General features: G+C 43.3%; 1 protein-coding gene across 1 annotated transcript; it reads left to right on the forward strand.

Annotated features, from left to right (window-relative positions):
• Positions 1-3,168: 3,168 nt before the first annotated feature.
• LOC127540954 (spondin-2-like) lies at positions 3,169-15,022 on the forward strand. The gene is made up of 6 exons (XM_051965967.1): positions 3,169-3,390; positions 4,094-4,320; positions 5,625-5,848; positions 7,692-7,883; positions 8,535-8,709; positions 13,162-15,022. The coding sequence occupies exons 2-6, from the start codon at positions 4,098-4,100 to the stop codon at positions 13,338-13,340; spliced, it is 993 nt and encodes a 330-aa protein (XP_051821927.1). The 5' UTR covers positions 3,169-3,390; positions 4,094-4,097; the 3' UTR covers positions 13,341-15,022.

Raw genomic sequence — 15,022 nt, forward strand, 5'->3', positions numbered from 1 at the left:
TAGGCTAGACTCACTCCATCAGCTCCCTATACATGGCTAAACATTCATATTCTGATGATGGCATTATCCTGTTGGAATTTATTTCAATTCCATTCAACATGGACTTCCCCAAGCATCACCTTTGTACAGAATACCAGCTTTCTTAGAGCTGGATAATATCTAGATAGTGTGGTACAGCGGAAAGAGAACTGGAGACAAAGGATCTAGGTTCAACCCCTTCCTGATTCCCATTACCTGTGTGACTTTAAGTAAGTCAATTTGCTCCTCTGGGCCTAAGTTACTTTATTTGTCAAGTGAGAAGTATTGAATTAGATAGATAGCTTCTGAGCTCCCTGCCAGCTCTTATATTTTAGCATCTTCTAGATTACAAAATGTTTTCTTCACAGTAGATAGTGAGCTATTATAAGCCTCCTTTGAGAGATGGGATCTTCTAATCAAGCTAGAAAACTGCTCAGAGGCCTTGAATCCAACCCCCTCATTTGACAGGCGAGGAAACTGAGCCCAAGAAATGAAAGAGTTTGTTCAAGCTCAAACAAATAGTAAGCAGCAGGCCCAGGATTTTAACCTAGGTCCTTGACTCCAGGTCTAGTATTCTTTTAGTTCTTCCATGTTATCTCATCATGGCATGGAAGTTCCCCTAGATTCTCAAAGTCTATGGCTGTGGTATTAGAAAAAATTCCGGGTAAATTCCAGCAAACAGCCCCAGATATGAACTAAGTGGCTATCACCTGACATTCAACCTAAGTTCTGAGATTGAGGCCAGAAGAGTCTGGAGAGAAGCACGATAGATCTCATAAAGCAGCAATTAATGAAACCACATCAATCCAGAGAGTAATTAGTAGAATACCCTTAGAGGTCTGTCCTTGGTTCTATGCTTTTCAACATTTTAATCATGGGTGGAGGCAAAGAAGTTGTGATTACCAAACATGCTTAGGTAACACAAAACTGGGAGAAATTTTGTTATTTGAGGTTTTTTTCCATGTAGGTTCAAAAACCCAACTTTATAAGTATAGGCGGGGGCGGGGGGGGGAGAATTAGAACAATTCCTATGAAAAAGTACTGGAAGTTTTAATGGACTACAGGCTTGGGATGAGTAAGCAGTGTGTCATGGCAGCCAAAGGAGGTAATGGGAACTTGGGCAACCTAGAGATACTTAGTGTCTAGAACAAAGATGTACATTATTCTGCTGTCCTTCACCCTGGCCAGACCACATCTAGGGAATTCGGTTATCTTCTGGAGACCATGTTTTAGGAAGAATTTTAACAATCTGGGACACATCCAAACAAGGATTGATTGAAGAACCTGGGGCTTTTTCATTGTAGAAAGATTTAAGGGAGATAGAATCATTGGACCATAGATATAGAGGGATTTTAATGGTCATCTGGTCCAACCCTCTGTTTTATAGGTAAGGAAACTGAAACCCTTAAAATTAAAAAAAGAAAGAAAGAAAGGTCACACAGGTGGTAAGTGAAGAGGCAAGATTTGAAACCAAGATATGAAGTATCACTAAGGGTACCAAAAAAAAAAAAAAAAGAACAATGGAGAGAAATAGGTAGTTTAGGGATTTTGCAGAATTCAAGAAAAAAAAGTAATTAGAACTGTGAAAAAATGGACTGGGTTTCTTTTAAAGAACTTTCCAGCTGTAGAGGTCTTCAAGTGGAAGGTTGATAACCAATTACTGGGTATGTTGTAGAGAAAATTCATGGTTTGGTAGAAGTAGTTGAACTAGATGCCTTTTGAGGTCCCTCCCAACAATGTGACTGTAATTCTAAGACATGATTTTCAAGGAGGTGAGCAGATGTTTGTTTGTGATCCTTTTCAAACCCTTCTTTGCTCAGTGCTGTCCCTTCTTGGCATTTTCCTAGATGTGCTAGAATAAAGAAACTTCATTTGGCTCCTGTAAACAGGACACAGTTGTAGTATCAAAGGTCAAACTAGAGGTTTGGAAGGATAATGGACAAAGAACAGTGAGCCTGGGCTTGGCTAGGCAGACTCTCCCCACCCTAAGTTCATCACTCAAGACCATAAAATGGACCCTAATGGCATCTCCAGTATGGTGCAATGCACACAGACAAACACACACACATACACACTCATACTGACATAATTTCAGGCAACTTGTCAAAGAGCTTTTAACTTAGGATGCTGTTCAAATAAGAGAAGAAAACTCAGTAATGTGGAAATGTAATGTAGAATGTAGTAATGTAGAAATTAAATGTAGAAATATAATGTAATAATGTAGAAAACTTCAGTAGAGAAGAAATCAGTTCTTCCCTTCTCCAAAGGGTTAGATGGATTCCGATATGCACATGAGGTTATGGAAGTATAGCAAAGAAAGAAAAAGAACTGGAGTGTGGAAAGTCGTTGGGCAGAAGGAAAAGGGAAAAAAGCATGAGGGAAGAGGATTACTTAATGAGTCTTGAATGAGTAAGTGAAAGAAGAGAAAGAGAAATTAAGGAGGAAGGAAGGGAAGAGACTGAGAGACAAGAGACAGTGAGAGAGAGACAAAGAAAGATAAGGCAGAGGAAAAGGCAAGAAGGAAGGAAAAAGAGGGAAAGAAAGCAAAGCAAAGAAAAAGGAAGAGGAAGAAAGAGCATAGTACATTCTATATAGTAGGTGCTTCAAAAATGTGGAACGAAGACTCTTGCACACAGTAGATAATGAATGCTCATTACATTGAATGGATAAATGAAGAGAGGAAAGAGAAAAAAATGTAGAAAAAAAGTGAAAGAAAAGAAAAGAGAACAAAAGAAAGAGCCAAAAAGAAGAGATAGTAGGGGAGAAAGGGAGGGGAGGAGTGATCCCAGGGAATCTTTGGCAGAGACATCATTTTGCAGCCATAAACTTTGGAGGGCATCTGGCCGGCCCTCTAAAGAGCCTCACTCTCCCCAGCTCGATCGGGGCCAGGAGGCGGGCGGCGTCTGCCCCCCCCACCCCCCACCCCCAGAACTCGCATCCTCTTAGCAGAGCGGAACTCCGGCACTGGCGCCACAAAACTTGCGCTGTGGGTAAGACTTTTTCCCCCTCACATGCTTTGTCCGTTCGGAAAGGGGAGGGGGTGTGTGTGGGAGGAGGGGGTGCTGAGGGGGGAGGGATGGAGGGAGGGAGGCTTTAACCCGCCCTTGGCCCCATCGGTCCCCAGGGGGCTGCGGCCGGAGCCACAGCGTCAGAGTCCAGCAGCTTTGGAAGGCGTCAAACAGGAAGGTCTAAAGGTGACCCTTCCTCGTTGGCCAGAGGGGGCCCCTGCTCAGGCATAAATAGGCTGCTCGTGCTGCCCTGCTCACAGACCGCCGCCGAGCAGTGCTGCCCGCTGCCAGCCTTCTGCCAGCCAGCACAGGTGCCCCGCAGCCCTCAGCCTGCCAGCCCCGCTCCTGCCCGCAGCTCTCCTGAGTGAGTACTGGCCCCTGCCGGCCCCCATGGACCCCAATCTGGAGGCTTTATGTCCTCAGTCTCTCCATAGAGATCACTGGTTCTGCAACTTTTTGGGCTAGAGTGATAGCACCTCTCTCCCATGTTGCTAGGGCTCCCCCTGGTTCTTGCCCAAGGACAGCCCCCAGCCCCTTCTGAAGTACACCTGTAATTCCCAGGGCTCGAACCCCTCTGGAAGCAAGCAGAAGTTTGGGGACATCAGTTTGAAATTCATCAGTGTTTGGCACAGAACCCATTCTTTAAAAGAATAAATACACTACTGATGTTGCCCACAGAAACATTTGCCGGTCTAATTAATTCCAGATGTGAATCTAATAGGATTGGAGGAAAAAAATGCAGGACTAGATTTCTCCAGATGCCTGATCAGAAGGAATAAAAGGAAAAGTATTGGGGTTTTCCATTGGAGGTGCCCATCTGGAGGCTGGAGCCAGCCTGGCGGTGGGTGGGGAAATGGGATACTGTACACGGGCAAGGAAGCCTGGTGATGTGTTCAGCCAGCCCTCCTTCCACACCCAAGCACTTTCTATGTGTAGTTCCTTGTGGAGAGGTCACTGTTCACAAGGATAGCAGGCGGTGGCCCTTGTCATCAGGCTGTTTCCTACCTGTCTGTGTCTGTGATCATCTGTCATGCCAACGAAGGTATCTCCCCCTTTTCCACATTTAGGGAAATGGAAAATTTGATGCATGTCTGCCGCTCTTGTAGAGCTGTGGGGACCCTCCTCCTGACAGCCCTGAGTTGGAGCAGCTGCTTGCCAGTGGGGGAAGAGAAAGTTTGTACAGCCCCAGGTCTGGGGAGGTACAGTATCTCCTTCACTGGGAAATGGAGCCAGACAGCTTTCCCCAAGCAGTACCCTCTCTTCAGACCCCCGGCACAGTGGTCCTCCTTACTAGGTAAGTAGAGGCAGCCTGGTAGAGCTAAAAAGACTCTGGACTTTGTGTCTTGGCAAGGGTGAAATGGGAGAATTTGGAGGTGGAAGATGGGGGATTTGAATCCAAACTCTAACTCTTAATAATCAAGAAAACTTGAACAAATTGTGAGTGCTCTTGGAGGCTCAATTTCCCCATCTGTAAAAGAAGAGTTCCTCCCTCACCCCCCAATAGTCTCCAAGATCCTTCATTTTCCATTCCATTCTAACTGTAAGGAAGACTTGACTTGAACTCCTCTCCCTCATATGTGATCTTGGACAAGACCTTTGATTTCTCACTTACCCCACCCCCCAACTCCCTAACGCTATAGTTTGCATATTGAAAGAGGGTGTTTTCTCTCTAAGAGCTCCCTTCACTTAAGAAATCACAGATCCACCCCTTCCCAACCAAAGCAAAATAAACAAAAAACCAACCCCAAAATCTCAGTGCTTAGCAGAGACCTGAACATAAGTGTTTAATAAATGTTTCAAAGTTAAAAATAAAAGACCTTCACATTTATATAGCACTTTACATACTTTGTCACATTTGATCCTCACAGAAATTCTGTGAAGCAAATAGTGTATTATTTATTGTCCCCTGAAAGAAGCTGAAGACGAGAGAGAAATTAAATTGCCTAAATTCACAGGGCTAGTCATTTGCAGAGCCAGAACCCACATCAAGGTCCTCTGACTTCAGCTCTAGGAAGAATTCTTTCCAATCTCCAAGTTATGATTTTTACATCACAGAAATAATGGCCAATTATGCCCCCCTGAATGATGTTATACTTAATGGCTCCAGAGATGAGTTTCTGTACCGAGAGCCCCAGAAGGATATGTCTGGAGTGAGAGTCCTTCGCCAAGTTTAGTTTTAGCGTCCAGAATTCAAACTTATGTCAGTTCTAAAAATATTTAAGCTCTTCCTTCTTCCCCTCCCCCCAAATGAAGATGCCTCGAGCTATTGAGTAAACAAGGTCAGGCTGGGGAAGTCTGAGCCAAAAGAACAAATGGGACCATCTTGAAAACCCAAGGGGGAGGGCTTGGCCAAACCCACAAACTTTAGGGATCTAAGACATTCAGAGAAAGCTCCCTTAAAGCTTTGTTTACTTTGTATACATTATCTGATTTGACTCTCACTGTGACTTGGTGGAATAGATACTGTGATCATTCTAAGATCCAGGGAGGATGCGAAGCAAACACTTAGTATCTTTGGGTAGGCTTAAGCCCTATCCCCTGCCTACTTCTTTGCCTAGCTTCTCTAATGTCCCTCTGGCTACTATCTGTCCCCGACAGGTGCGACACACAGCTCTGACTATAGCATGTGGAAGAAGGATGAGTATGTCAGCAATGGGGTTCGGGATTTTGCTGAAAAGGGTGAAGCATGGGAACTGATGAAGGAAATCGAGGCGGCCGGTGAGAAAATTCAGAGTGTGCACAGTGTTTTCTCAGCATCAGCAATTCCCAGTGGCACAGGACAGACCTCCACTCAGTTAGAGGCTCATTCCAGGCATTCACTAGTAAGTGAATTTTCAATGTCTTTCAGGAACAACGTGGTCCTTATTCCTTTTCCATTAAAGGGCAGGTATCATAGGAACAGTGTCCTGTCACATAAAGGGCCCTATCAAGCAATGGGATATAAAGAAGAGAATCGGAGTCTCAAGTCCTGGATTCAGATCCTCCCTCTGAAACTCACTAAATGATATGTCCAAGAGAGACTCATTTAATTTCCTTAACTTAATGACATAGAATCATTAAATTAGACATGGATGAGAGGTCATCAAGGTTTAGAAGCAGAAATGGAAGCACAGAAATATTAAGTGGTCTTCCTGGAGTCACACAGCTAATAAACAAATGGGAAAGGGGTTGAACTCAGGTTTTCCTGACTCCATGTTCAGCTCTTTGCACAGTCATGTGCATTATTATGATTACTATGCTAACTACTTCACCTTCTTTTGGTGAGATAGTTGGGTTTAAGTGACTTGCCCAGGATCACACAAGCAAGAAAGTGTTTAGTATCTGGAAGCAGATTTGAACTCAGGTCCTCCTAACTGCCAGTGTTCTGGCTCCTGCGCCATCTAGCGGAGTTCAAATCGGCTCCCAGGTCCTCCTCACTCCAGAGATAATGTTCTATCCATTATGCCATCTAGCCACTCCTATGTTAACTATTAATACTGATTGGAAGAGTCCAACTAGGACATACTGGAGGTATAAGTATCAGTATAGAAGGAGCATTCCCTGGGCATAGGAATGAGCCATTAGAGGAGGAGGGAAGGGCATTACCACTGGCAGACTACTTCGTGGGTGCCTTTGGACTGATTTGGTTGTTTGCAGTATAAGGGTGAGACGTGGGCAGCTTCTGGGGCTGGAGAAGGGGGCCGGGATGGGCTGCATTGCCTGCCTAGGTTCCCAGCTCCTTCATGTAGTTCTGCCTCTTTCTATTTCTTCCCGGATGCTGACTGGCAGGGAGGCTTCCAAAGGTGCAGCTATTTATGTATGTAGCTTCCAGGGATCTTGAGCTGTAACTTGGCACCTCCCTCAGTCCTAGGGGATGTTTCCCAATATAGCAAGTGTGCATGCTCAGACATGCTCCAGGTAGAATTCTACCCTGCCTCATGTGTCCATGGGCTCACCTGATCGCTGTTGCAGGTGTAGAATTCCCTGCACAAGGCAAATTCCAACCAGCATAGGTTACTGAGGTAGAGTGGGTCTGTAACCATCAAGCCACTCAGAGGCTGCCCCCTATTGGACGAGTCTTCTGATCAATCAATCAGCAAGTATTTAATAATAATAATAAAGAAAGAGTGGGACTCTGAAGCAGCGAGAATGATGGAGAGCATTCCAGTCATGAGGACTAGCTAGTGCAAAGGTATGGAGATAGGAAATTGGTCTGTGTTTGAGGAACAGAAAGAAAGCCAATTTTGACTGGACTACAGGAGGAAGAATAATTTTCAATGAGACCAGAAAATATGGGGTTGCAGCCTGATCGTGAAAGGCTTTAAAAACTAACATGGATTCCTATTTTATCTCCAAGGCAATGGAGAGGTTGTTGAGGAAGAGAATTGCATCTGAGATCAAAATTACTAGTAGAGTAGAGGATGAGTTGGAGTGGCAACGGAGACTCTTCCATGTTATCCGTAGCTATTTTAAGCTTCACTGACATAAGTCGGACAGAGCTTCTCTTCCATTCCCCGATTAAAGTGCCAATTTTGTCCTAGACAGAAACCCTTGGCAGTTACTGTATTTGTGGGGTCACCCTGCAGGTGCTGAGCTCAGCCCATCCTGGCTGACCTGCTGACCTGGCTTCCAGGAGAATCACCGGCTCCTCATCAGCACTAAATCTGGCTTCTTCTCTCTTACCAGGTGTCTTTCCTAGTGCGGATTGTTCCCAGCCCTGACTGGTTTGTTGGAGTAGATAGCATCAATCTTTGTGAAGGAAATCGATGGAAAGAACAAGTCACCTTAGACCTTTTCCCCTACGATGCTGGGACAGATAGTGGGTTCACATTCTCCTCCCCCAACTTTGCTACCATCCCCCAGGACACAGTGACAGAGGTAAGGGGCACTAGAATCAGGAAGGTCATTAGGGAAGGGAGGATCCTTACCCTTTATCTAGCCTATATTCTACAGAATGTGATCATTCCTGAGAAATGGCTTTCTCTTCAAGCACTAAGGGAGAAGGGGTGCAGAGAAGGGGAGGTCTCACAAACACACAGACACACACTATCAACATTTACTTTTTGTAGGACTTTGTGTTCCAATTTTTTTCTCTCTTCTCCTCATCTTCCCCCTCTCCAAGATAGCAAGCAATCTGTACATGTACAATCATTTAAACCATATTTGTCATGAACACAGACACTATCCTGGATCACCCCGTTCCATTATCTGAAAACCGTCTAGACTGGATGGCCTAGATAATGCTTCCATAAAGCCCGCTAGATAAGATCCGATGGGCTGAGCAAATCGCCTAGTCAATTGGCCTAGGCTTGGACCATTAGAGGGAATCTGCTTGTTTAGGCTCCATCCCTGAAGCGAGTTGAGCGTTTAAGCTGTGAGGAGAAATGTGGTTTTTGGCCTATGGTCTGTCTTGGCTGGGTGGGCAAGCCTGCTGCTGGAGTTCCCCAGCTATCTGACAGTAGTATCAGAGCCTTTGCTGGAGACCGAGCAGTCTTAACTGAGCAAATGTTTGCTTTGCTTAAATTCCAGATAACATCATCATCCCCCAGCCACCCCGCAAATTCCTTCTATTACCCCAAGCTGAAATCTCTGCCTCCCATTGCCCGAGTGACCATGGTGAGAATCAAAAAGAGGCAAAGGGTCTTCGTCCCCACTCCCCCTGTCATGGTCCGCATGGGGAATGAGATCGAGGATGCTCTTTCAGGTAAGTCCCCCTCCTCAGGCGTGTGCTCTCTGGGATGGTAACCCCAAAGCAATGGAAAGCTAGTGACCCAATTGGAAATGAACTGAGCTTCAGCAGCTGTAGGGAACAGTGCCACCGAGGAGGAGGACTAGCTTCCTTCCCTCTGGCTCCTGCTGAGGCTTTGGGGAAGAATGAGATAATAGGGGAAAGCGGTTGGAAAAGCAGATACAAATGTGGAGAATTTGGTGGGTTTCACTTTATTTCCTTTGAGACATGACCTAGTATAGTGGATGGAGATCTGGTCTGGGAGTTGGAGAAACTCAAATTCAAATCCTGCCCTTAGTATATACTAGTTATATAAAGCTGAGTGAGTTGTTTATTCTTTCAACATTTCCCCTCTCCAAGGCAGGGGTTCTTAACCTGGGATTGATGGGTTAAGGTTAATTTTTTTAAATAACTGGATTTCAATCTGGATTAAAAAATAATTGTAACTGTATTTTGTTCTAATTTCAATTCAATCTTTGTAAGACTATGTACTTTATTTTATTTTATTTTTTTGTGAGGCAATTGGGGTTAAGTGATTTATCCAGGATCCCACAACTACGAAGTATCAAGTATCTGGGACTGGACTTGAACTCAGGACCTCCTGATTCCAAGGTCAATGCTCTATCCATGTGTCATCTAGTTGTCTTAGTACTTTATTTTATACATTTAAAAACTTTATTCTGAGAAAGGGTTCACTGGCTTCCCCAAACTTTTCAAGGGATCTAGAACACAAAAAAGACTGAGAACAATTCTTTAAGTTAGAGATGAGCTGAAATCTGTATTAGTGGAGGGAGAGTTCACACCAGGATGTGCCTACATTGATGAAATCATAGGTACTCAGTAAACAAATTAATTGTAAGTAGACCAAAACTTCTTGTGAACTAGAAGAGCCTCTGAGGCCCTAATTAGTCTAGAGGAGGAAATAAATGACCACAAAAAGGAAGAGATTTGAGATTACATATGGCATGATTATTCTATAACATTTAACAATTAAAAACTTTCATCCCATAATTATGGCTTTAAAAGTAAATAAATAAAAGAGCTACATAAAGAGGTTGAATGAATTTTCCCCTTCCACTGAAAACAATCCAGTGCTTAGCCCAAGGCACTTCACGCAGTTGGATCTTAAACATTTGATTAATTGAATTGAAAAATCACACACAATGTGATTTATGTTTTAGGAATACAGATTCATACTGATTCATGTTATGTCAGGAGAGGACAATTAACTGACTTATTTATTAGGGTTCTACCTCTCCTTTTATTATAAAAATTAATCAGAATGAATTGAGCAGTCTTTTCTTACCCATTAAGTTCCCTGATTCATAGAGATACTCCATCCAATTCTTTCTGTTCTTTGTACTATCTGGACTGGAGGAGAAAGGACTTATGTGAGTGGGAAGAGGGCTGTCGCCTGCTCAGTGGTATCTCAAGAGCCAGTTTGGGACAGTTGCCCTGCTTAACTCCAGAGCACAGAAATATAGTAGAACATCATGCTTGAAGTTAGAAGATATGGGTTAGAATCTACTCAAAGCCTTTATCTTCTAGAAATTCAGTTTTCTCCTCTGTAAAATGAGGGGATTGAGCCTTTCAGTTCTGAATCCTATAAGGGAAGATCAGTGGGTGGAAGCCATAGAGAAGCGGATTTGGATAATAGACAATTTTGTTGTTGTTTGGTCTTCATTTTTGAAGAGGACCAATGACATCAGTTTGATGTCTTGACATACCCCAAAATGAATGGGGAATCCTTGAGAAAGATATCAGTTGTCAAGCTCTCAGTGCCTGGACAGTTTCAAGCAATGATTAAGTGCTTACTTATTGAGCAGGGTATGGAGAAATTATCCACAATGGGATTGGCTTGAACCTGACTTCCTTCTGAGGCGCTTTCCAGTTCTATGAAGCTAAGATTCTGTCTTATTAAATAAGTTCTTGGCCCTCCTCTCCATCCCATCACCCCAAAATTAGATTTTTAAGTCCTTCAAATTGGTTACACCTTATTAATCCTTCATAGGTTTACTCTGAAGTAAGTCTTGCTATTCTATTGAAAGTATATTGCAGTGGATAAAATAAATGACCTTGGAATCAGGAGGACCTGAATTCAAATTATGTCAGCTTTAGACACTTAGTAGCTGTGTGATTCTAAGCAAGTCACTTAACCTTGATGAAGGAAGGAAGGAAGAAAGGAAGGAAAGAAGGGAAGAAGAAAGGAAGGAAAAGAAGGAAAGAAAGGAAAAGAAGGAAAGGAAGGAAGGAGGGAAGAAAGAAGAGACAGGGATATAGCAAGGATCACATGATTTGAGACTATTGGTTTGGTACAAACAGATCTTCATTTTAATAAATAAGGAAATTCTACAAACCTAAACTTAGTGTAGATTTGAAACTGTTTCCAGAAGTAAGATGAAAGACTTTGGTATTGAATCTTTGGACCACAGCAATCAATTCAGCTTTCAACAAACATTTTCTGGGTTTTCCCTCTCTTCCTAAGCCTACACTGGAGGGGTTATTGAGGGTAACAGAGAAGAGGAAAGATCTGAGCCCTAACCTTCAGAGTCAGTAGATTTGGGTCCTTTTCCCATGAGGGGGGATATTACACAGAGTAAGTAGGAGTTGACCTCCGAGGTCCAATGTAACTGCCAAATCCTAGCATTCTAAGTTTCTAGGATTCTCATGCAGTTTTTTCACTATCCCAGGAAGGGAGGCTGTATGACAGCTACTTGTATTTTGCTAATTAGGAAAATGGAGTCAGTAGGAGAACAGTAGTTTGCCTTAAGTTGGGTAGCTGAGCCAGCTGGACCTATCTTTTTTTCTCCCCAATTTACTACCTGGTATCTACCCGAGCTTTCTATGGCTGCTTAGAGCTAAATGGTTCAGCCATAAAACCCAATGGATTCTTTTTTAATTTTATTTTTTAATTTGGGGAAATGAGCAAGACATAGTGAAATGAAAAAATGCCGCTGCAGCCCACAGTGCCCACTGAGCCCACTATAGGGGGGCTGAGATCCTCCATCCAAACTGTGGGAGGGGCCTGCCTGCTTCTGATGATCTGGGGATCTGGCCGCTCCCTTTGGAATCCATTAGGGATGAAAATCAAATGATGCAGTTTTGTCAAAACTGTTGTCAGAGTGTTTGTCATTTTTTGAGCGTTTTCTCACAATAGGAGAGCTTGGCACTTTCTGGCGAAGTAAACACTGCGCACACGGTGGCAGTGGCGGGGGCCAGGAGCCTTCAGGCTGCCACAGAACGACAGCTCATTTTCAAAAGCAGAAAACAGAAGCTTTTATTTACCAGGCAACATATGGCCTTTATTATAGGAATGTAAAAATCAAATCCTTTGAATTCGATGTCCCTAGGCGTCTCGAGTAGCTATGGGAGATATAATATAGTATCCAAAATGTATTGGTTTGAGGTTAGAAAAATTATACCATATCAAAGCTGAAAGGGACCTTAGAACACAGAATATAAAATGTCAATCAATCATCTACTGAAAGCTGGCAGTGCCCTGAGAGGTTGTATCTAGTCCAACAAACTCGTTTTACAGATGAGAAGCCTGAGGCAGAAAAGTGCCATAACACAAAGATGGAGTAAAAATAGCTAGCATTTACAGAGCACTTTAAAGTGCTTTACAAATATTATCTCATTTGTTCTTCACAACAACCCTGTGAGGGATAAATACTATTATTATCCCCATTTTAGAGATGAAGAAACTGAGGTAGGCTGAAACTTGCCAGAGATCACACAGCTAGGAAGTATCTGAGTCATAAACTGATCCTCACGTCTTTTCCACTTCAGGTTCAGCTCAGTATCCATTACAACTGCTTAGCTACAGGAGCTTGGCTCAAGAATTAGTGTTCTTTCCACTGAATCACCCTGACTCTGGAATATAGAATATTAGAGCTGGGATGGACCATTGAGCATGGAATAGTTAAGCTAAAAGGGATCTCAGGAAAGAGAATGTGGGAGCTGGAAGGGGCCTTAGAAAGGAGAATGTTTCAAGTTGGGAGAGGGCTGACGCTATCCAACAAGGGAGCTGGAGCTCTGGGACACAGAATATCACTCCCCGGAAGGAGCTTTGGGATATTGGACATGGGATTTTAGAATTAAACAGCCATTGAGGCAATCCAGTCTAATCTTCTTCACAAAAAGAGAAACTGAGGGCCAGGGAAAAATGGAGACTTGCTTGAATTCTTACCATACATAGCAGAAGAGAAATTTGAACTTCTGATCCCAAGTCAAAGTCTTCCCATTGTGCTCCATACTTAATATCAGAGCTGAGAATAAACCAACAAACCAAGTTATCAGTATTTTTTGCCTTTTTTTTTTAAGTGACAGCTAGTCACTAGTTTTACATGGGGGACAAACAGGGCAAATATGTGTAATTTCTCTGGAAGGCATTAATGCTGGATCTTGTCTGTCTTTGTCCATTTCTAGAAACCCCTCTGGACTGTGAAGTCTCCCTGTGGTCTTCCTGGGGTCTGTGCACAGGTCCGTGTGGAGAGACAGGCGCTAAGAGCCGCACCCGCTACGTTCATCTGCAGCCAGCCAACAACGGGACCCCCTGCCCAGACCTGGAAGAAGAGACTGCATGTGAACCTGACAACTGTATCTAAGGAACATGGCGGACCCAGCCAGCCAAGTGCCCACACCCCTCCTGGTTAATCACTGGGCTCCAGGCTGAAGCTGGCAGAGGAGTGAGTCCTGGGGAATCCAGGTGTGGCCATGACTTGCCATGGGACCTTATTGACCGAGCAACCCTCTGTTCAGCCGGGACGACCAATTGTGTCAGATGTTCCTGATAAATTTCTAAAATTCATGCAGCTTTCTGACTTGGGATGAGAGACCCATAGCCCCAATAATCTCTCCCAGGATGGTAGAAGTGCTCACAGCACCCTCTAGTGACCGAATGGGAGGTTTCTTTCTGAACAAGTTGGATTCTTTTCTGAAAACTGAGTTTTCTAATACGTAGGGAACCAACCAGTATGTTCACCTCCTCCAACGCTGGCATGTCTGCCCCCTCACCCTCCCTCTCCTACAATCCCACATCAATAACAAGATTCTAGAAAAATCACAACATTTGGAGAAACAATGTGACAAGGGGCTCTGGTACGTTCTATCACACTTCAAGGGTCCATGATTTCCTGCACGGTCAGTCCCTCCACTGAGGCAGATAATAACCCCTCCTCCTACATACTTTATTAGATTCTAGGATCACAGATTTAAAATTTGGACTTTAGAAATCATCTAGTCCAATGTCCTCATTTTACAAATGAAGAAACTGAGGCTAGAAAAATTAACTGATTTGTTCTAAATTATACAAGTACTAAATGACAGGGTCAGGATTTGAACCAAGTCCTTTGATCTCAGATCCTATGCTCTTGCATTGACTGCATCACACTGTCTCCTCTACATTTTTGAGTCACTGTTAACCACCACCCCCCAAAAAAAAAAAAAGAAATCACTGCCCAGTCCCTAGCTGGTCAGTCTTATGGAGATGCGCTTTTCCTGGCTTGGTTAATAGTCACCAGATATACAGACTTTCTCCCAGCTTATACTTTCTGACTTGATAGACTATTTGGGAGTTTTTGCTTTGCTGATATGTTCTCCCAGGGCTCAGGGCTACTTCTATCAGCCATGGGACCCTTGGAGGAAGTTTTCAGTGAATGTTAATGTTGTCCTAATGGTCATTCAATGATTGGCTAACAAAAGTCACAGCGGTATCTCTCAAAGTTACAGTGAGGTTTGGATCATGTATTGATAGTATTGATCAGGGCAATGTTACATGAATCAGTTCCTCCAGAAAGTTTATTTATATACATTTGAGGCTAATGATAATGATATCCTGGATTATGATTTCTTTTTTTAGTAATTTATTAGCTTTAAGCAAACCTTTACATGACCTTTTTATTTTCTTTTAAATTTAGAGAAAGGATATCTCCCAGGAACCTTTAGGCCTCAGAGGAATGGAAATGAGAGAGGGTAGAGAGTAGCAAGATGCTACTACAAGTTGCTACAGTGAGACCTTGGGCAGCCTCCCATCCCTTTCCCCACTCCCAAATATACCTATTTGTCCCCAGGTTGGAGTAATCCAATTGCTAGCACCCGAAATGTGGTTGTGGCTGGGATCCCATCAGATCCAGCTGGTTTTGTTCCTGTGGTTTTGTCAGATGGTCACTTGAACAGGGGTCAAAACAAGGAATGCTTATGAACAGAAAATCTGAAAAGATTGACCTCATTTTTTAAAATGTTACTGATCTCTTTGCACATAAATAAAATGTCTATGTTTCTTCACAAA

The sequence above is a fragment of the Antechinus flavipes genome, chromosome 6 (genome assembly GCF_016432865.1).
Source record: "Antechinus flavipes isolate AdamAnt ecotype Samford, QLD, Australia chromosome 6, AdamAnt_v2, whole genome shotgun sequence".
In the NCBI taxonomy this organism is placed as follows: domain Eukaryota; kingdom Metazoa; phylum Chordata; class Mammalia; order Dasyuromorphia; family Dasyuridae; genus Antechinus; species Antechinus flavipes.